General features: G+C 37.0%; 1 protein-coding gene and 1 long non-coding RNA gene across 20 annotated transcripts in view; one reads left to right on the top strand and one right to left on the bottom strand.

Annotated features, from left to right (window-relative positions):
- The first annotated feature begins 1,469 nt into the window (after window positions 1–1,469).
- On the top strand, window positions 1,470–6,390 carry LOC141376191 (uncharacterized). Its single transcript, XR_012385601.1, has 2 exons — window positions 1,470–3,881; window positions 5,329–6,390. It is a non-coding gene; the product is annotated as an uncharacterized lncRNA (long non-coding RNA).
- The window catches only part of znf385b (zinc finger protein 385B), a 300,195-nt gene continuing 283,644 nt past the window's right edge, over window positions 5,745–22,295 (bottom strand). For 11 of the 19 annotated variants that reach the window (XM_073911674.1, XM_073911668.1, XM_073911669.1 and 8 more), the window contains 4 exons: window positions 18,778–19,089; window positions 15,820–16,004; window positions 11,834–11,935; window positions 5,745–9,293 (listed from right to left, as the gene is read on the bottom strand). In XM_073911674.1, the coding sequence (XP_073767775.1) occupies window positions 9,081–9,293; window positions 11,834–11,935; window positions 15,820–16,004; window positions 18,778–19,089 (812 nt within the window). In that variant the 3' untranslated portion in view covers window positions 5,745–9,080. Of the gene's footprint in view, window positions 9,294–11,833; window positions 14,085–14,214; window positions 16,005–18,777; window positions 19,090–22,295 lie in introns of those variants that run through there. The other 8 variants (XR_012384883.1, XR_012384884.1, XR_012384882.1 and 5 more) reach the window with 3 other exon arrangements.

Consider the following 22,295-nt stretch of genomic DNA (forward strand, 5'->3'; position numbering starts at 1 on the left):
AATGACCCCAAGAAAGGTACAACGTCAATCTGGTGTCGTGTTGACGTCTTGTGCCTGCTGGGTGTTTAAGGCCATTTTAGTCATCATACAGTAAATGGCTGTCATCTCATCAGTGACATATATCTTAACAGTCTCTGGGTCAATGCGTGTAAAGATTTTGGACATCTTCTTGGACACTTTTAATGCTTTCAAACATTTTGATGCAAATATAAATCGACATGTCTTGAGGTAGTTGATTATAATGCGATTGACTGTATCTTATGTGCAATTTGCGAAATCACAGAACTGATTTTTCTAATCCCCATAGACAAAAAATCCCCATATGAATACTCACTTCTGAGAGTGAATATCTGCCAGCTACAGGTCTCCAGACTTGGACAGATCTACTGCAGGTAAGTCCTAAAGTAAAGCACAGAATGAAATGTTAGAAGCAAAAATGAGAAAGAAGAGGAATCTATTCTCAAAGTAATTTCTTGTGGGTTTGTCTGCTGCATGGCCGCTTTCTTCCCCTGGTAAACTGAGACTGTCTTTTCTTTAAGCCATCGTGAAATTGAACCCAAGACTTACATCTCTAAAAGTCCTGTAGAAGGAATGTAGCACCTTCATTTTATTAATGCCAAGGGTGACAGTGCTGCAGGGCAGGGGGTGTTTTGTACCCGCTGAACTGTTGTTTTTGACCGCCTCATCCCAGGGTTTGAAGGAGTCTGTCAGAAGGATTGAGCGTCTCTCTGAGAGCCGGACATCTGTCAGCCGGCATTAATATCACAATCCCTGTGAAAAGCAGAGGTGAAGGCCAATGGCGTTATAGCAGCAATCACACGTCCTGATCCGCCACTTATTGCACTTGTCATTACATGCATAATCACAGGCAAATTATGATGACAAATGAAGACACAATATGGCAGAAATAGCAAACTGCTGAATCGAAATGCCACAACAAACACAAATAGCATTGACACATGTGCTTGACACACAAATGTTTTCTCAATGTCGACTTGAAAAGGACTTCTCAATCATCAATAAAAGTGTAATATTTGTTTTAATTTTAAACTGAATGGAGTATTTCCCGTTTCGTATTTGTGAACATTTAAATTTTTCTAAGCAAAGAATGATGATTAGATAGTGTGTCAGTCAAATCTGATGTTTGATTTAGCTAGCAAGCTGATCTCAAGAGGAAATGTAACTCTTTCACAGTGAGGGAAATTGAACCCGTCATGTTTTTTCCTGGGAATAATATTTCTAAAGGAGCTGTTGACATGGGATTGAACCAGATTTTGGAAAAAACAAAAAACAAAATAATACATACATAAAAATAAAATAATGTGTAATAACAACGGAATGACATGAGGAGAAAGAACTAAACCACTAGGCTTTTTTAATGATGACAGATTAAAGACTCCTCTCATATGGAAAACAAAGTCACATGCACTGCTCAGGTGTGTTTTTTTTCATTCATTCATTTTCTTTTTGGCTTAGTCCCTTTATTAATCTGGGGTCGCCACAGTGGAATGAATCGCCAACTTTTCCAGCATATGTTTTACACAGCGGATGCCCTTCCAGCTGCAACCTATCTCTGGGAAACATTCATACACACTCATTCACACTTATACACTAAGGACAATTTAGCCTACCCAATTCACCTGTACCACATGTCTTTAGACTATGGGGGAAACTTCACACAGAAATGCCAACAGCTGATGCTCGAACCAGCTACTTTCTAGCTGTGAGGCGACAGCACTACCTAGTGCGCCACCGCGAATTTTGTATTTTCTATTGGATTCAGGTCAGGGGATTGGCTGGGCCATTCTACAGCTTGATTTCAGCTGCTGTCTGGGCTTTCACTGCCTTGCTACACCTCCCTTTTTTCGTGTGTTCAATACTATTTCCCTGCATCATTTAATTTTATTATGCATAACTTAATTTGTAAACTACATTTGTTTACTCTGCGTATATAGATTTCTTTGGTTGATACCAGCATCTGGAGAAAATTTCAAGTCAATGACACTTTTATAAATGTTTACTGAGAAAAATGGTGACATGTTCAATAGCTATGCATGTATTGTCAAAAAAGTACCTAATTCTTACAAATTCTTACAATTTTAATTAAAAGTATTCATGGCATCAATCCTTACCAATCACCCTCATTAGGAGAGGAGAAAATCATAATAAAATGCACAAATGGGATCAAACAAATTTATATGAATTTGCATAAAAAAAGAAAAGAATTGATAGCATTTGATTTACTCTACTGAACACATCGACTAAAATGTCATTCAGTTTAGCAATAATTCAAATACCAAAACTTTCATGCAGAAGATAATATATACTCACCGGTCAATTTATTAGGTACACCTGTCCAACAGCTCGTTAATGCAAATTTCTATCAGCCTATCACATGGCAGCAACTCAATGGATTTAGGCATGGTCAAGACAATCTGCACAGTTCAAACAGAGCATCAGAATGGGAAAGAAAGGGGATTTAAGTGTCTTTAAACGTGGCATGGTTGTTGGTGCCAGACAGGCTGATTTCAGAAACTGCTGATCTACTGGGATTTTCATGCACAACAATCTCTAGTGTTTACAGAGAATGGGCTTAAAAAGAGAAAATATCCAGTGAGTGGAAGTTCTGTGGGCGCAAATGCTTTGTTGATGCTAGAGGTCAGAGGAGAATGGTCAGACTGGTTGTAGCTGATAGAAAGGCAACAGTAACTAAAAATAACCACTCGTTACAACCGAGGCCTGCAGAATAGCACTGAACATGTTGAATCTGGAGGCGGATGGGCTACAGCAGCAGAAGAGCACACTGGTGCCACTCCTGTCAGCTAAGAATAGGAAACTGAGGCTACAATTTACACAGGGTCACCAAAATTGGACAATAGAAAAATTTGAAAAACATTGCCTGGTCTGATGAGTCTCAATTTCTGCTGCAACATTCGCATGATAGGGTCAGAATTTGGCGTCACCAATAAGAAAGCATGGATCCATCATGCCTTGTATCAATGGTTTAGGCTGCTAGTGGTGGTGTAATGGTGTGGGGGATATTTTTAAGTCATACTTTGGGCCCATTAGAACCAACTGAACATCGTGTCCATGCCACAGCCTACCTGAGTATTGTTGCTGACCATGTCTTTCCCTTTATGACCACAGTGTACCCATATTCTGATGGCTACTTCCAGCAGGATAATGCACCATGTTATAAAGCGTGAATCATCTCAGACTAGTTTCTTGAACAGGAAAATAGGTTCACTGTACTCAATCGATCTCTACAGTCAGCAGACCTTAATCCAAGAATTTTTTATAATACATAATATTCATATATTCTTAGCATGACAAAACAAATAAAAGCACACATATTAATCTAAATGGGTGCTCAGCCAAACAACAAAAAGAGCAAAAATATTCATAAAGACGGCAACACCAAAGCTCCAAAAATACTAATTTCTTCACTTAAAAAGGCGAACACAAAGCTTTATAATAAATGTTTATTTTTGGAGCTTTGGTGTTGCCGGCTTTATAAATACTTTTATATATTTTGCATGACCACTATGATTAGCAAATATTTTATTATGTTATTTTATTTGAAATGTAACTTTTTTTCATATTTTGAAATTTCATTTAATTTTGACATTAAAAAAGGACACATTGCATGTTTTTAATATGGTTTCAATGTCTGTAAAACACTTTTGTAGGTTTAATTTTAATGCAGACACTACATAGGAGCGTTTAGTCTTTGACTCTACACTAGAGAACAAGTAAAAAAGTTAAAAAACACATTTATAATGTGGTTTTTCATTGCAGCTAATGCACTTTAAAAAATAAGTAAACAAAAATACAATGATAAAATATGCTGGGAAATAATCTAGAGGGAAAAACCTTAAAGGGTCACGAAACACCAAAACACATTTTTTGAGCTGTTGACAGTCGTATATGTGTCCCACACTGCTAAAAACACTATTAGGACACCTATATTTCACTAAAAAGTGTAAATTGGTTGTTTTTGCGTTATTTCAAGCAAATTCGTACTTCCTGTTTGAAACGAATTTTTGAAGCTGCGTCACGGTCATGACATAATAGCGTTGTATTCCAGCGTGCAGACTGGACGTCTGTGCCAGAGTGAGTCTTATTACGTCTTACAGTGTGATACATTAATGCATGAGTAAGGCTTGGTTCAAACCAATCAGCGCGCTCTATTGTGCAACTTCATTAATATTCATTACTGTCACAGTGTAGACGGCAAAGACGCCACGTTGTGTTGGCAAAACAAGCGTGAAGTGTTGCTTTTATAGTTTGCTGCAGTTAAGTTTCGTTTTCATTTTGTCTCTGTGAGACCGCAGACTCACGTGTGGATTAACAGTGTACGCGACGCACGACAACAATAACTTACGTGTCTAAGGAGGATTATTGTTTACCTGAGAGCTGTTCTCATCTGCAAACGCTGAGATCCAGATTGTAGTCTCCTCTAAATAAAGACGCGGCTCTAGTTGCTGGTGATTGTCCTGTCTCTACAGATTTGGTAAGTGAGCGACCAGTGCTCTTTGTTTATTCAGTTCGTATTTTATTCGTATCAAATAAACTATTGCACCGAGTGCAATAGCACTAACAGTTACAACCAAACTATAACCTCGTGTTGGATTTTGTGACTGGAATAACACACGCGGCTTTCTGACGCTACCTGCCGTGTGTATCTAAGTTTCCGGGAAATGCTGAGTTTTTTTTTTCTCTCATTCGCCGTGCGGTATCAAACATTGCATGAAAAATACACGCTTAGAGCAGCGCCTCGAATCAAATATCACGTTTGTCGGGAGGGACATTAATGAATTCCCTGAATGAAAGAGCCAAACTGCAGTTAAAGTCCACCATTTAATAATTTGGCTAATAATTCGACTACAGATGTCCATGTAAACACAGTCACATTGTCCGCTGTGGTTGTGTGTTTTGACTCTGAAATTCAGCGCACCCAAATAGACACTCCCATACCAAGCCGCTTTTCTTCCTCCGACACTCCCCCCTAAACAGAGCTGGACACGCCCACTTTTCTGACTTTTTCCAAAGTAGAGGTGTGAAAACACCCTGCTGAAACGAGGGGGTTTCATGGCCCTCAAAGTAAAGTTCTCAAAGTAAAACCATTAATTTGACTCAGTTAATTTGAGTCAATTTATTCACAAATGGAACTTGCGAATCTATGCGACAAAGCTCCAAACACAAACAACGAGGCAACCGTAACCACAACGACATTACTTGAGTATGCACAGAACTAGCTCTTCAAGTAAAATAACTAATTTGACTAAATTGATTCACAAATGGAAATTGCAAATCTACGTGACACAGCTCCAAATAAAAAAATAGTTTGAGAGTCTAAAAAATTACAAATATCTAACAAAATGAAAAAGAGAACTATTAAATTTCTAACATTGATAATACCAGGAAACAAAGGCTTTCTTGAGTCCACAAGCAATTTTTGAACTCAAGATGATGAAATAATCATTTGTAATGAAAGAAGGATGAATAATTACCAGTAAAAAAGCATTAGACTTTTAAAGCCCGCAAAAGGCACACTGACTAATCACATTCCTGATTTTAATACTAATGCATAAAAGCGTGACTGCATTATTTCTCGATTCATTAATTTGCTGTGCAAACAGAGAACTGAGATACGATCATGTTAATTATATCAGTCATTCTTCTAGGAGATGAACATATACAGAAAAAGACTTGAGACTATGAAAAACCATTTAAAACAATAATTAAATTACACAACACTGAAAGATTTAATCAATTTAAACAAACAAACCTCCTGCACCAATGAACCAACTCAAAACATACAGTAGAAACAGCATCATTAAAAAAAAACGGTGTTTGAAAATATGATTCATAATTATAAAGCTAAACATTGAATTACGACTAAAAGAAACATACAGTATCAATTCATGAAGAAGTCATGAATTAAATATATTATTTTATTGAAAATGTAGTTTCTTTATGTACAGACTCTCATACATACATACATAGATTTATATATACTATGGACTATGAAATTCCACAGTCAAATAAAGAAGTTCTCAGTGAATGGAAATTGTTCTTTCTTGTTCTCTAAAAATAATGTACCTAGTCCTCTTAGTGCCTCCCCCAGCTCATAAAACACAACTAGTATTGCAACCTGGTAGGTAAACATTAAATACACTATGGAGAATATCAATATTTAACCATCTATACATTATTGCATCGTCAGAGATCTGCCAGTCTCATGACGAATAAGGAAATCACAGAGAGGTGAAAGGCCCACAATTTCCTATTACACGCACAAAATAAAAATAGAGTTTGATTTGTGATGAAAACGGGTTGAATTTATTTATATGACAAAAAAAATGGAGGATGCCGAACACACATGGAGAAGAAAAACGCTGCGTTTCCAGTTAGAGAAAAGGGGGAAAAAAGTGGACTGAAGTACTGGTGATTGAGCTTATTGACTACACGATACAAGACAGCACACGGGCCAAAAAACTGCATCACAGGCTCCCTGACAACATCAAGCCTCTGACTGAACACCTACGGTGAGATCTGGGATTGTTTCCGACAACGCCTCAAGACGTGTGCTTGTCCATGGTTGGTTGAGTTGAATTGAGTTGAAAAGGAAGACCACGATAATTCAAGTCTTTCAGGAAGCAGTTCAACTATTTTTTTTTTGGTTCCACTTTATATCACGTGCCCTTAACTATGTCCCTACATTAAACAATAAAAGCAATGTACTTAATGTGTTATGGAAACATGGACGGATATTTTAAACACTAAAAGCACCAAGGGTAATTGTCAGAGGTCGCGTTAGACTTTCTCATTGTCTGTCATTTTGATGGAGAGGGTTGTAAAATTCCCGTCATAACCTATTATTGATCGTTATTTAATTTGCAGACTTTCTACCCACTTTTTTCATTCATATTTTAATAATCAACTCGCATGATGAGCATATAGGCTAAATTATTCATTTATTTATTTGACAAATGAACAATAAGTCCTATCTGCCTTAACTCATATCTTCCTCCTGCGTTGACCTGAACTGGGTGCTTGCCTGTGCGTAATCAAACGCATCAAGGGAGACTGATGCAGAGGCAGTTGTCATTAAATTCTGTGTCTTTGCCTCGGAAAGTCGACTAGCGCCACTTCAGCCAGCGTTTTGTAGTTAGGAAACATTCCTCCTAAGGCTGTGATCAGAACCAAGTTTGCTGGATTCTCTGAATGTGGGATTTCCCGATCCTTCAAAAAATACTACAGCATGCGCTCCTTCTGCACCCCTCTACGTTCGGTAGTGCTCACAACGCACTCCAAACCATCTGACCTCCTTGCTGCCGCTGGGTTGTTTCGTGACAGCTGTCGGTGCTGAGGATTTTTGTCTGTTTTTTCTTCATCGTCCACAGCATCCCTTTCTCTTTGTTCCCCTTTATTATTAATATCACATCTATTTGTCCGTTTAAAGAAACTTCTCACACTCGGCTGTTGTGAGATTTTTGCAACTGTATGCAGCGCAGCGGTGACATAGAGGACACAAAACAAGGATAATCGCCATCAGCTGGACAGGAGTGGGAATTACAGTTAGCTACAAATTACAATAGATCACCCTCAGCATAATAAGTCAAAATGACGGATCACCTTTCCGTCATTGCTGAAAAGAATCCGTCAATGACGGAAAATATTCGGTTAACGCGACCTCTAGTTGTTGTACACCTACTTAAAACAGCCATTGGTTAAAACTGATCCATGCACATTACTACTGTTATTACTGTTACTTAAACCCAGCATCATATTGAGTCCAAATACTGACATTTATTCATCGGGTGTAGCAACCAAAATCCAACATCTGATAGACGTCATAGTGGTAACGTCCACACAATGTCAAACTGTAACATCATTAGATATTTGGTTGATTTAAGGTTGGACGTTGGACATTGACGTCGGCCTGACTTTTAGTTCTGACCTCAACCTGCTTTTCATTTCCATACAAAATACAACATCCCCACGGTGTTGGGGTACAACGTCAATCTGACATCATGTTGACATCTCATGACATCATGCCTGCTGAATGCTAAAACACAAGCGAGACAAAAACGACAGCATGGATATAAAGGCAGTACATTGATAAATATGACTCGCTGTAGCTTAATGGTATAAATGCCCCATTTTTAATCAGGTTTATTCAAATATTCTTTAGCAGCAGGGGATTGTAAGTAAGATCATTAAACATTAATGATTGCGTGACGTCCCAATCTTGCTACTTATACAACATCCCAAAATACTTTTGAGTGTGTAACAGAGAGTATGTAAGTTTTGGGACATCCTACTTCTTCATTAATGAACTGTTATGTTGCTTAGTTCAGTTCCCTGTCCATCATTTTGTCTAAACATTTTTTTCATATTTAATTGAATTTAAGGGTCTTTCATGCGAAGAAATCTCCTCAGGTTTGCATACGCAAATTATTAACACAAATTAACGCAATTGTCAAAATAAAGATTGCTAAAAGTGAACGGTAAAAATACTTGGAAAGCATCTAAGAGAGATGACTTTAAAGTTTTAATTTTTAAATCACTCCAAGTTTAAATGTTGGGAGGTTCGATATGAATAGGGCATAGGGGGGATAACTGGAAATAGAACACAACCAGGAACTATGCTTCTATTTTCAGCTCAAGAGGTGTGGTTGCAAGCATGCAAGTTTGCAAATGTTCGTTGGAACGATGGATTTGGGAAATGCCCAATCAACAAACTATGTAAGTAATAACAGAACTTGCGACCTTAGTTGGCTACCGATGGTTTCGCAAACGCACTTCTGGTCAACCAGCTAAAACCAGCCCAGGCTGGTTAAAGCTGTTTTTTTTCAGCAGGGTTGTACCAACTTATGAACTTAAATCTAAGCACACGGTAGTTAAGGTCATTTAACTTAAAGTGGAACCATTTTTTTTGTTGATTTTTTTTTTTTTAATTTTTAAATGCAAAAGTCCTCACGAAGACGATATCCTTATTGGGTTTTCGTGATGGTGAGGACAGTTGAGGATAAAGTTTCAATAAATACACCACTGTTTCAATATCCAGCCGCTCAGTAAGGCGCAAAGAGGATGGAGCCGGTAGTGGGTCGAATGGGTCCGGGAGCGGCACGGAGAAACGAGTGCGGAAGTGAAGCCGTCTGGAAGATGGAGGTGTTGGGGCGAGGGTGGAGAGAGATGGACGGGACTGTGGTCGTAGAGAAGGGTGACGGGAGGAAGGCTGGTGAAATGGGCTTCACCAAGTCATTCTGCAGGGCGAGTTTGGCCTGGAGGAAAAAGAAAAACACTGAATCACTCGATGGAGGAGGAAGAACGGTGTCCATGTCAATAAAGAAATTAGGGCTGTGTAATTAATTGAAGAGACAGTGATTATAAGGCCTAGAGTGATATTTAATTACAGGAGTCTGATGTTATTAACCATGCAGTCTGCATACACCGTGCACTTCTGAAGTGTGATGAATAAAAAAAAAAAGAGATTTGCAATTAGAAGCATATTAATAATAGTCAATTATGAGCAAAAACAAAAAAGAAAAAAAATTATAAAACTAATAAAAAAAAACTAACATTTTTGATAAAAAATGATCATAGTACATTCATAAGTTTAATATTTAAAAAAATGATGATGAATATGATGAAGAATGAGAATGAGACTATTTTAGTATATGTATATTTTTATACTTTACTGATGATAAAAAATACAATTTAATAAAAAATGATACTAATACATTTATTAGTTTATTACTTTGAAATTATAATAAAAAGATGATGAAGAATAAGCATTTAATAAAACATTTTTTTATATTTTTATACTTTACTGATGATAAAAATTCATTTTAATAAAAAAAAGATACTGATAAAATGATACTGAAAATGATAAAAAATAGATGATGAAGAATAAGCATTTAATAAAACATTTTAAAATATTTTTATCCTTTACTGATGATAAAAACTCATTTTAATAAAAAAAGATACTGATAAAATGATACTGAAAATGATAAAAAAAAAAGATGATGAAGAACAAGAATGTAAGAAGACCATTTTTAATATTTTTTATATTTTTATACTTTACTAATGGTAAAAAAAATGATACTAATACATTTATTAGTTTAAGAATTTAATAAGACATTTTTAAATATTTTTATACTTTACTGATGATAAAAATCATTTTAATAAAAAAAGATACTGATAAAAATGATACTAAAAAATAATAATAAAAAGAAATTAAGTTAAGTAAATTAAATTAAATAAGAATTTAATAAGAACTTTTTTTACTTTACTGATGATAAAAATAATTTTATTAAAAAATTATACTAATACCTTTATTAATTTAATATTTATAAATAATAATAAAAATATGATGAAGAACAAAAGTATAAGACCATTTTTAATAATAATTAGTAGAAGAGAAAGAATAAGAATACCATTTATATACCAATACATTTTATAAATATATTATTTTCTAATGACAACAATCCCCTTTCTTATCTGTAATAAAAATTAATAACTGTTAACATTTTTATTATTATAAATATTATTATAAATATTCTTATTATTCATTCATTTTCATTAGATTTAGTCCCTTTATTCATCAGGAGTCACCACTTTATTCATCAGGAGTGAACTGCCAACTTATCCAGCATATGTTTTACAAAGCAGATGCCCTTTCAGCCGCAACCCAGTACTGGGAAACACCCATACACAGCCATTCGCACTCATACACTATGGCCGATTTAGTTTACTTAATTCACCTATACCGCATGTCTTTGCACTGTGGGGGAAACTGGAGCCTGAGGAGAACATGCAAACTCCACACAGGAATGCCAACTGCCCAGCCGGGACTCGAACCAGCAATGAATATTTACTAATGAAAATATTTTAAGAATAACATATTGTAAATAATAAAACATATACAACTACTATTAATATTATTGTGAATACTAATATTATTAGGGCGAGGCAGTGGCGCAGAAGGTAGTGCTGTCGCCTCATAACAGAAGGTCGCTGGTTCGAACCTCGGCTCAGTTGGTGTTTCTGTGTGGAGTTTGCATGTTCTCCCTGCTTTCGCGTGGGTTTCCTCCAGGTGCTCCGGTTTTCCCCACAGTCCAAAGACATGCGGTACAGGTGAATTGGGTAAGCTAAATTATCCCTAGTGTATGAATGTGTGTGTGCGTGGATGCTTCCCAGAAATGGCTTGCGGCTGGAAGGGCATCCGCTGCGTAAAAACTTGCTGTTTAAGTTGGCGGTTCATTCTGCTGTGGCGACCCCGGATTAATAAAAGCACTAAGCTGACAAGAAAATGAATGAATGAATGAATGAATGAATATTATTATTAAAATATTCATTATAAATAAATGATTATTATTATTTGTTTAGTGTTAATTTATTACAATTATTTACCAATCCAAGTACTCAAAGGTAATTTACAAAAATGATACAGTATAAAATATGCAAATAACTAGAGAATATAAAATATAATAACTTGTATTTTTTTTTATTTTGTCAAATGAAATAAAGTAATTAAAGCAAATCCTCTGCAACTCCGTGTAATGCTCGTTTGAACTGAGCAGCAGTAATCACAGGAGGCGGAGCTTAGTGAAGGGCCAGCTGGACTACAAATGGTAAGTTGTTTCAAACATATTTTGCATATAATTTGAAAACTGCCGAGTGAGCATTAAACCCTTGTGATGCATTAGCATCCCAAAGAGGCTAGAAAGTGTGGAACAAACTCCTCACAGCACTGCTACTTGAGATGCGAGCAACACTTGATGAAAGCGCTTGATTATAAAGAGCATAAATAATGCATTACTGCCAGAGAGCTGGAGCTGCGCTGCTGTTTGTTGTATGGGCTGTATTTGGGTTTGGTGGGTTTGCCTGCCACTCTGTCCTTGTGCCGCCTGCTGGAGATGTGCTGCGAACAAAACACCTTACATTAGTGATCCATACGCATGTATGACCTAATTCAGTGCCAGTTATTAAAGCCTAAACTGCATAACAGGAAGCACAACTCTTCAGAATGCAAATGGTAAAGATCAAGTAACAGAATCACATCAACACTTCCATTATTTATCACCGCATGCATTATGTTTTGTTGTAAACTGCATAAATAATGATCATGCAAAAAGCAGGCAAACATTACAGTAGCTATGTTTCCTTCCACCTTTGTTTATGTGCATTTTGAAATATTGCATTAAATAAAATAAAATTAAATTGCAAAGATGTGCAAAAAGTTTGAAAACGTGCAAAAAAAATGTATGCACATAGCGCAGTTAGATAAACTTTTTAATTATTAATAAAGAGTATGTGCATAAACTATAGCCATGTTTCCATCCAAAGATGTGATTTAATTTTATGGGCCAAACTGGAATATTGCATCAAACATTTGCGAATTAAGTACTGTTTTCATCCAACAAGTCCAAGAGAACAAAATCTTCCTGATAAACTGGCTCCAAATTTCAAAAGAAAAATGGAAGATGCCCTGTTAGGAAAAGGCCCTTTTTCATATATAATAACTTAATGGGGTTTTTGCACACAGAGTTTAAATTTCAGTCAACCAGCCCCAGGGCTTCAGGTTAATTGTCATCAAATACAAAATCACTGCGTTTAAGATCTGATTTCTTTTTAAAAAACAGCGATCTTCACTGCCTGGCTGAGATGCAGTATAAAGTGGGACCAGCAGACCAAATAAGAAGCACTGCATTAAAGCATATTTTTATGGTAATTTATTTTACCCCAGAATTTTCAATAGAGTTTCTGTGCAAGCCTGCTGATAATGACGGCGCCTGCATTTAAACGGGTTTTTCGTCTCTTTTTACGCTTTAACAAGCAAATGCATGCTTAAGTCTTTTTACTGATTACATTTAAATTATATAATTCAAAATTATATAGGTTCCTTTTACAACATCGATGCTGTAAAAGGAACCTTATAAAAATATCCACATAAAGCTTTCACTGGAAGTTCATAATAAAAAAAACATGAGCTGTGCATAAAGCCCGTTGCCACAGAGATAAAACGCAATGTGCGCAGTCATGTCATCTTGCTTTTGAAGGCAAGAGATCATCTCTGCTCACACTTCTTAAAAGATTTGCACGTTCCACTGATGTTTTCCAGGATGGAAAACCACATGGGAAAACTAGGTTGCTGTTGGAAGTGGTGTTAGAGAGGCCAGCAGGTGGTACTCCACCTGCGGTCTGTGCGAGTCCTAATGCCCCAGTAAAAGTGAAGGGGACACTATTCTGCCAGTGAGCGTTGTCTTTCGGATGAGACGTTAAACCAAGGTCCTGAGTCTCTGTAATCATTAAAAATCCTATGACACTTCTAGTAAAGAGTAGGGGTGTAACTCCGGTGTCCTGGCCAAAGTCCCTCAATCTGTCCTTAAGATCATGGCCTCCCATTCATCCCCATCCAGTGAAATGGCTCTATCTCTGTCTCTCCACTCCACCAATAGCTGGTGTGTGTTGAGTTGTTCTGTGGCTGCTGTCGCATCATCCAAGTGGATGCTACACACTGATGTTGGTGTGGAGAGACCCCCCATCATGATTGTGAAGCGCTTTTGGTGTATGGCCATACACAATAAATGCGCTATTTAAATACACATTACATTACATTACTTCTTTCTTATGTATCACATTTAAAAATGTTCGGACCTCATTGTCCACCCAAACATATCCGTCACTTTCCGCCATTGTTGTTATCACATGATCTGTTGAAGCAAAATCACATGACCTTTTGATGCGCATGCTAGAATTTATTCAATAAATACATTTCCATCATAGTTTATGCACATTTTTTCTTATCGGATAAAAAGTTTATCCCACACAGATTTTTTTTTAGGCATTTTCAAAATGTATGCACATCCTGGCATTTCCATCCAGGGATATTTGTCATCATCAAAATTGTGCAAAAAAATAGATGTAAGTAAACGCAGTTACTAATAGACACACTTTTACAGAATAAATTCCAGTATGTGAATGAAAAAAGTCATGTGATTTTGTTATAAGACAGGGGTGTCAAACGCAATCCCTGGAGGGCCGAAGCCCTGCACAGTTTAGTTCCAACCCTGCGCCAACACACTTAGCTGTAGGTTTCAAACAAGCCTGAAGGACATAATTAGTTTGATCAGGTGTGTTTAATTAGGGTTGGAACTAAACTGTGCAGGGCTGCGGCCCTTTTGGAACTGAGTTTGACACCTGTGGCATAAGAGATCATGTGATGATAAAAATGGGTGTGATGGACAGTATTAATTGATAAACTAGCTGTCCGACCACATTGTAAAACATCCGAAAAGTTGTTTTGCTCATTCTATGCTTTAAAAAAGTGCTTCATCAAAGTGGTTCAGAAATATCCCTTCCAGAACTTTCTTGAGAGTCTGTGCTACCAAAGAGCGTCTAATGCAGTGGTCACGCTAGAGTTTAAGCATGCAAAATTCTGTCATACATTGCTGCAAAGAGGGGCAGGATTATACAAGATGATTAGAGCGAGCGATTGCTCCATATTTAAAATTTCTGTCCAGAGCGGTCATGCTTTGACCTTCGATTGTTCTCACGCAGTCACGTGATGCGATTTTGCAGGTCAGAGTTCAACAAGCTTGAACTTTGCAATGTAGTGAACTGCAAAACTTGTCACACGAGCTTGCATTTCTGGTCTGTTGCATTCGCTTGCGTATGAATGGAAGTCTATGAAAAGTGCAGTGTGACCAAGGCCTAATCCCAATTCTACCCCTCAGCGCATGCCCGTAAAAGGGTAGTGATGTCCCAATTCTCTTTAGCTTGAAGGCGTAGGGTTAAGGGCAAGGGGTATACACCCTTTCAAACAAAGATTTTTCAGGACCACACTTGAAACCAAGAGGTAAGAAAAATGTCCCAGAATACACTAATCATAGCTGCACCCGGAAGTACAGAGATCCACAAATTAGTATTTTTGTCATTATTATGAATTTTTACAACAAACAAACACATGTTTTAATATATTCATAACCGCGTTCGTGTTTTACCGTCATGCTTAAAAAAAAACAACTCTAAATTTCGCGATCTATTCCTGATCAATAATTCTTAATAATAACTCCTGTATAGCAGTCCCACAACATTCTGACACTCGATGACACTGGTACACCCTGTCAGAAAAGTCTAGGGGCTGTCAATGAGCTGTTTACAGAGTCTGCAATAATGTTAATGTTGTTTTTGTGTGTTTATATAGATGAACATGGCCACTGTGTAAATGCACAGTACAGTTACGATCTTATTGCTACACTAGATCGTTATGATGACACGATATATGCCCTCAGTGATCTCCTGAAGATAAAAAACAAAAAAATAACACAACTGGAATAACTACAGCAGTCGCCATCGTCTGATCTCATATGAAGCAAGAGCTCACGATGGCTTATGATGACGTGTGCAGGTGCTGTAATGCTGTCCCAATTCTTAGGTGTAAATTTTGAAGCCCTTCCCCATAACCCTCAGTTGTAAGGGCCATGGTGAAGGGTAAGGGGAGGTGGTTGGAGTACAAAAATAGAATTGGGATTGGGTCCAGGACTTAACTCCTCTAAACACCATCACATGTTTATTGTGTATTGTCACTAAGGTGCAAGTAATTTATTATATAAGAAAAAGCCTAAAGGAGCTTTTCCATTTTTCTTTTTTGATATTTGGCGCCAGTGTATCAGAAAGAAATTCGACTCATTGGATGTAAACGTTGCATTATTCGCAAATCTTAAATGTGATATTCCAGTTTTGTGCATAAATTTAATTAGCATCTTTGGGTGGCAACATAACAAGTGAAACTCAAGTGAATACCTGTTTAAGCTGGATTTCTGAGTTGACGTGGACATCACAGATTTCGCAATGAAACGTCTTGTTCTGTAAGCCTGAGCCTTTGTTCAGCTGTGTGGCCTGAACTTTGAGTTTGGACCCGGGTCTGGGGTACGCTTTAATGGGACCTGCTCCATTTCGTGCCTCCAGCATGGTTTTGTGCTTTGAACCTGATGAAATAGACAAACAGGGATGTTTTCACTGGGGAAAAACAAAAACAAATCAGTTGATTCAGTGCCACTGTTTTTTTTTTTTTTTTTTTTTGGCAGGTTGATTTTACTTGGCACTTGTTAATTACTCGCAGTGGATATCTGAATTGAGTCTGCCAAAATCTTTCATTTATGTGCTGATTGCTGCTTATTTTTACAGTCTAGGGTTGTGGAATGTACAAGCACAGAGTGATTTTGTTGTAGGTATAACAATATTAAGCAAACTGTGATGATTTCATGTGCATTTCATTTGCCATTGACTCACAATTTCTTTAACTCATTAGACTCCTTGTCTCTCAATTGGCAAGAATGAGACCATCACCGATTAAAATGTCAGAGACATGAAGAGTGCCATTAGGTTTCCTGGCCTGATGTGTTTCCATGAATCAGTTCAAACTGTGTTTAAGGGTGTGTTCACACTTGGCAGATTTAGGTGTTATTAGCACAAACTCTAGTGTGATTGCTGTGCTGGTGTAGTTCAGCTGAATTAAGAAGTCTAAGACTTCTGAAACGACAAGCTTCTGTCCGCTTCAAATCTCTAATGCAGTTCAACTGAAATATGAACGTAACATGGAGCAAACACATCTAAACAAACCAAAAACAGGACAAGATTAGACCCTAAACTAGTTTTCCAACACAATCCAACACAACAGTTTGTAACTTTTTGACTTAGTGGCTAATTTATATGATCTCATTTGTACATTTTAGTATGATTTACTCATTCCCTAATGAGGGGTGTGGTTTGGAGACATGCCTCCCTTTATAAATCATACATTTTTATACTAAAGAATTTTATGAATTCATATGAACTAGGTTCTTTTTGAAAATACGTAAAAAATCGATCTTAAAAAATGAGAATTAGATGATGGCCTCCACTCGTTTAAAAGTTTTAAATATGGACAAATTTCTTACAAAAGCGTATGTATTTGCTACAGGAGACCTTTATTCCACCCATTTTTACAATGGATGGTTTTGCTTTATTGGACTTCTTTTGGACTGTTGATAAAAACAGCCGAGCGCTGCTATTGTAGATCCGGAAAACCCAAGATAATTTTTAACACAACTCTCATTTAACTAAAAGAACAAGGTCATATTTACCTAGAATGTCTTAAGGGTGAGTAAATCATGGGGTAATTGACATTTTTGGATGAACTAAACTAAAAAAACAATGTTTGGTAGATTTAAGTTAATTTAAAAAAGCAAACGAATAAATATAAATATCTTACAAATGAATGAGATACAGTGAATTGGGTAGGCTAAATTGTCCGTAGTGTATGAGTGTGTGTGTGTGAATGTGTGTGTGGATGTTTTCCAGAGATGGGTTGTGGCTGGAAGGGCATACGCTGTGTAAAAACTTGCAGGATAAGTTGGCGGTTCATTCCGCTGTGGTGACCCCGGATTAATAAAGGGACTAATGTCGAGTTCAGACTGCATGATTTTCAAAGTAGTCATGTCACAGATGTTTTCATACTGCATGACTATCTGGGCTAGCGTTTCGTCGCTGCTTTGTTTACACTGCAAGATGGATCGGCGATAGGGACTTTCACATTGCATGACTTTACTATAGGAATAATCGCCGACAACTTCGTCCAAACTACATCTCACAGCCAAAAACACGTAGTATATCTTTTGTTATTAACTACATAATGAGTAAGAAGCCTTTAATGGGGTAGAACATGTACATATTTGCTCACCTGGGTTTAAAGGGAATTAGCCATTTCTCCTCAACGTTGATAATAAACTAATTTCTTTCTGTATGAAACGTCAAACAGACACGGTTGCTCCTGAGTCCTGTCAAACCTCCACAGTTTTTCCTCCATTTCGTGGGTCCAAATAAACCGAAAAAGAGCGATTTTAACTTCTTCCCCAGCCTCCCGCTGGCCTGCAGCAGGTATACACACACGCACACACAAGTAAATGCTGCTCTCTCATTGGCTGTAGGCGATCGCCGATGTTATTTTCATTCAAAACTTAATTCACACGGCATGATTTGAATCGCCAACAGCTCCAGATATTTAGTATGCCAAATATCTCACAGGCATCGGCGACTCATCGGCGATTCTCTTTGATAGTTCATACTGTGTGATTGTCACTCACGTGCACGAGCACCGATTTGCCTGTGATTTCAGGCATTTGTCGGCGATTTCTCAAAACCTGTCGGTGAGCCAAAATCGGGGCTAAAATCACGCAGTCTGAACTAGGCACAAGCCGACAAGAAAATGAATGAATGAATGAATGAGATACAGTACATACCAAATGTCATCTATAGGCTGAAAAACATTAAAATATTTTCGCAGCTATATCATCAGCCCAAGTCTGACTCCAACCCACAGATCAAATTCCTCCATGTGTGTCTGGATAATGTTTTCAGAGGCAATCTCTTGTAGATGAAATACATCAAAGCTGAGCCAAACTACAAAAAATTATATTGACTACATAAATGTCCATGACTTCTTAATATTTAATTAGTCTCCATGACTTTCCCAGGCTTTTTAAAAAATTCCTCAATATCTCAGGTTTTCCATGATCGTGGGGGCCCTGTCTACATTTTCCAGCTCTTCATGCATTATCAATGATGAGCCTCACACTAGTTGTGATTTATGTTGTAACGGTGAGTACATTTCCACATTCCCAAGCCTCGGAGGGTCACTTCATGAAACATTTAAAGAAGAAGGCATATCGCAGAGAAAGCCGTAGGAAAGAGATTGCTCGCGGAGGCAGATGTTCTACCCACCTGTGTTGTGGGCCTCCAGCTGAGAGAGGGAGTTGACAGCCACTTTGCACAACGAACAGTACAGGAGCTTTTTGGCTTTCTCCTCCTCGGACTCCACGCTGGGCTCTGACGGGGCCGTTGGCAACGCTGCTGGTTTGGAGGTGTTCTTCAGGGCCACTGCGAGTCCTGTCGGCTCGGTGGGTGGGCTGGCATGCACGGGTGCTGTCTTGCAAGGGCTGGGCACTAATGCCACCGCGGGCGCAACAGGAGCTGGCACAAAAGCTTGCGGGGAGGCTGGGACTTTGTGCGCAGCCAACGGCTCTGTACTTTTCTCTGGGAACATAAGAGAAAGACAGAGAGAGAGAGAAACAAGGAAAGAGCAAATCTGACAGTTAGTGGTGAAGGGCTCAGAGTGTTGTGTAGTGTGCTGACACATTTTCAACTCCTTTCAGTCTTTTTTTTTTCACGATTTTGTGTTCGGGTTTGATATAAGGCCCTTCGCTGCAGGCAACCACTCAAGTTTAAATGTCAGATCAGTTACAACCAGAATACTTACAAATAGTTGTGCACTACTGACAGCAAATTACATGCAAAAAATAAACAGTTGATAATGTAATCTATTAGATTTGATCCCTTCTACACTGCAAAAAGGCTTTTCTTCCTTAGATTTTTTTTTGTCTTGGTTCTAGTCTAAATATTTAAATATTCTTAAATCAAGAAGAATTTTCTAGACAAGCAAAACATATCGTCTTGTTTTATGAAATAATATGCCAAAATTAAGTGAGTTTTACCTTTAAACAAGCAAAATAATCTGCCAATGGGGTAAGCAAAATAATCTTATGTCAAAAAGAAAAATAATATTATTTTCCCTACCCCATTGGCAGACCTAATATTGCCATATTATTTCTTTTCTTAGATGTTGAAATGTTCAAAAATGAAATGTCCTTATCTAACTTTTTTTTTTTTGCCCTCACACAAAGATTAAAAAAGAAATGTATTTTAAGTATACTGGGGCCTTTAGAATAGTTTGATTGAAAGGGATAGTTCATCTAAAAATTTAAGAAATTCAACATTTACTCACCCTCAATTGGTTCCAAACTTTTATGTGTTTCTTTCTTTTGTTAAGCACAAAAAAAGATACAGTATGTTGAAGAAAGTATAAAGCCTGTAACCATTGACTTCAATATAGGAGAAACAACTACTATGAAAGGGTTTCAGTATTTTTTTCAACAAAAAAAAGGAACCTTTAAATATTTGAAGCAAATAAAAGGTGATTAAATGATAACATAATTACAATTTTTGGGCAAACAATCCGTTCAACTCATTTAACACAGAGCTGAGTAGTATTTCTTTGTATGATATTCATATTATAAAAAAAATCAAAACTATTTAAACAGAGAAATTTAAATATCTATAGTTATAAAGTACAAAAATATTATTTAGATTAAAAAAAGAGATTGAGGAAGAAACTTGGGTTTGGGAGTTGATAAAAAAATGAAATAAATAGCTAAATACATTTATTTATGTTCAAGTCGTGTTAGGATTAAAGTCAGCATGAAACAGAAAATGTGACAGTTTTTTCTCTTTTTATAATTATGTATACAGTAAGTGAAATGACAGAAGAAAAACTGTAGGACAGAACTAACTGTTCAATCAGGATTTAATTGAATAATTGTGTTTTGCTATTGGTGGATCTCATTTAAGTGACAGGTTGATCCCGCCCTCATGCCAGTAAACACAATCATTGAAGAGTGTCATCAAGGGGAAAGAGAAGTTATTTTAACAAAAGTAACACACATTAAAATAGTAACATTGATGTGCATGTATAATTCAATTATAATAAACGTTGCAATATTCCAGTCCACCATGAAAATGAATTATTCACTCCCACTATGTGAACAGAATATAATTAAATAATAATAATAAAAATAATGTTTTAAAATAGAAATAAAATCCAGCACATAATTTTTTAGAGATGATCCGATACCCTTTTCCCCTTCCCAATACAGATTCTAATACCTGAGCTCAGCAATATCGAGTACTAAACCAATACCAGAGTGTGTCTCTACAGAAACAGTTGTGTATACTACTAGCCCTGTAAAAGGATTAATTTACGCTGTGCTTCACACTTATGCATTAAAAAACCACAAACAAATACATACAGTAAACTAGAGTATTTTTATAATTGACATTTTTTATTATTAGTCATTTAACAGTAATATTTTTTGTACTTTACTTAGTTTAGCCACAAATCAAATGTAGTTTGAAAAAAAAAAAAAAAAAAGTAGTTTTACAGAATAACCAGGGCTTATTTTGTGCCAGAACAAGGATCTGGATCCTCTGAAATTTGGCCCGCCACCTCATTTTACCAATCCCCCTCTTCATATGCCTACCCCCTGGCTTGAAGTATTTGGTAAAGTCTAGTTGGATACAGCTGCGGATACGCACATCAATATAGCATCATTTTTGTGACATTGTATAACAATAATTATTATTTATACATTACTGTGACGGTTGGGTTTAGGGTTGGGGTAGATGTTAAATTTAATAAATCATATAAATAACTCTATAATTATTAATCAAATAAATTAATTATTATTTAATTATATAATTAAATAAATAATTAACTTCCGACCGCAGCCCTATCTGATCTAGCAACAACCCGAGTACGTCAGCAGTCTGGAGGTATTATAAAGTTAATGATGACAACATTGCCATAGCAAACTGTGAGATATGTAAACGTGGGATTGCAAGAGGTCAAGAGTTTGTTTTTTTTCTAACTTGAATGTTCAAGCTACCTCACAGAAGTGCTCCGTTTGTTAACAGAGTTTTACAATAATTTGAATTAAATAAAAAATAAGGAACATCAAGGATCTGTTTCTTCGCTCTTCTTTAATCTTTTTTAAAATTTATTATATAAGTATCGGATCAGGATTTGGTATCAGTAAATACTCAAAATCAACTGACTAGGACTAGGACTTGAGGGCACCAAAAAAAAAACCTGATCGGGACATCCCTAGTTTTAGTGTTAAGCAAAGCTAGCGGGCATATATCTCATTTAAAAAGATGGTATCGGAACAGTTTATGGTTTTAAATACTCACCGATAACGATGCCAGAATTTTTGCAGTATCAGCGAGTATTTCAGATACTAGTATCGGTATTGGAACAACCCTATAATTTTTGCGATCAGATCAAATAATTCAGATTAAATATAACGCGTCACTACCCAACACTGGTTACAGTGGAGCCAAGTAAGGTCAGACTCTCTCCTAACACCATTGAGGGCTTGGGTCCCGCGTGCAGTAATGTGATAGGACGTGACCCCTGGATCGCCCACAACCCTCGCACCCTTCTCATAGCGTCAGATGCCGCTGGAGGCCCCATGAAGCACTCAATGTCGGATGCTTGTACTCTCCACCCACTCTCCAACAGGCCTCTGAGGGAATGCTCTGCTGCTTTATATGAATGTCACTCTCTGCTCCTGCTTTCCCCGAGGACTCAAAGCAGCCAGAACAGTCTAATGTTCCCCCATACAGTG

The sequence above is a fragment of the Danio rerio genome, chromosome 9, assembly GCF_049306965.1.
Source record: "Danio rerio strain Tuebingen ecotype United States chromosome 9, GRCz12tu, whole genome shotgun sequence".
Classification (NCBI taxonomy): domain Eukaryota; kingdom Metazoa; phylum Chordata; class Actinopteri; order Cypriniformes; family Danionidae; genus Danio; species Danio rerio.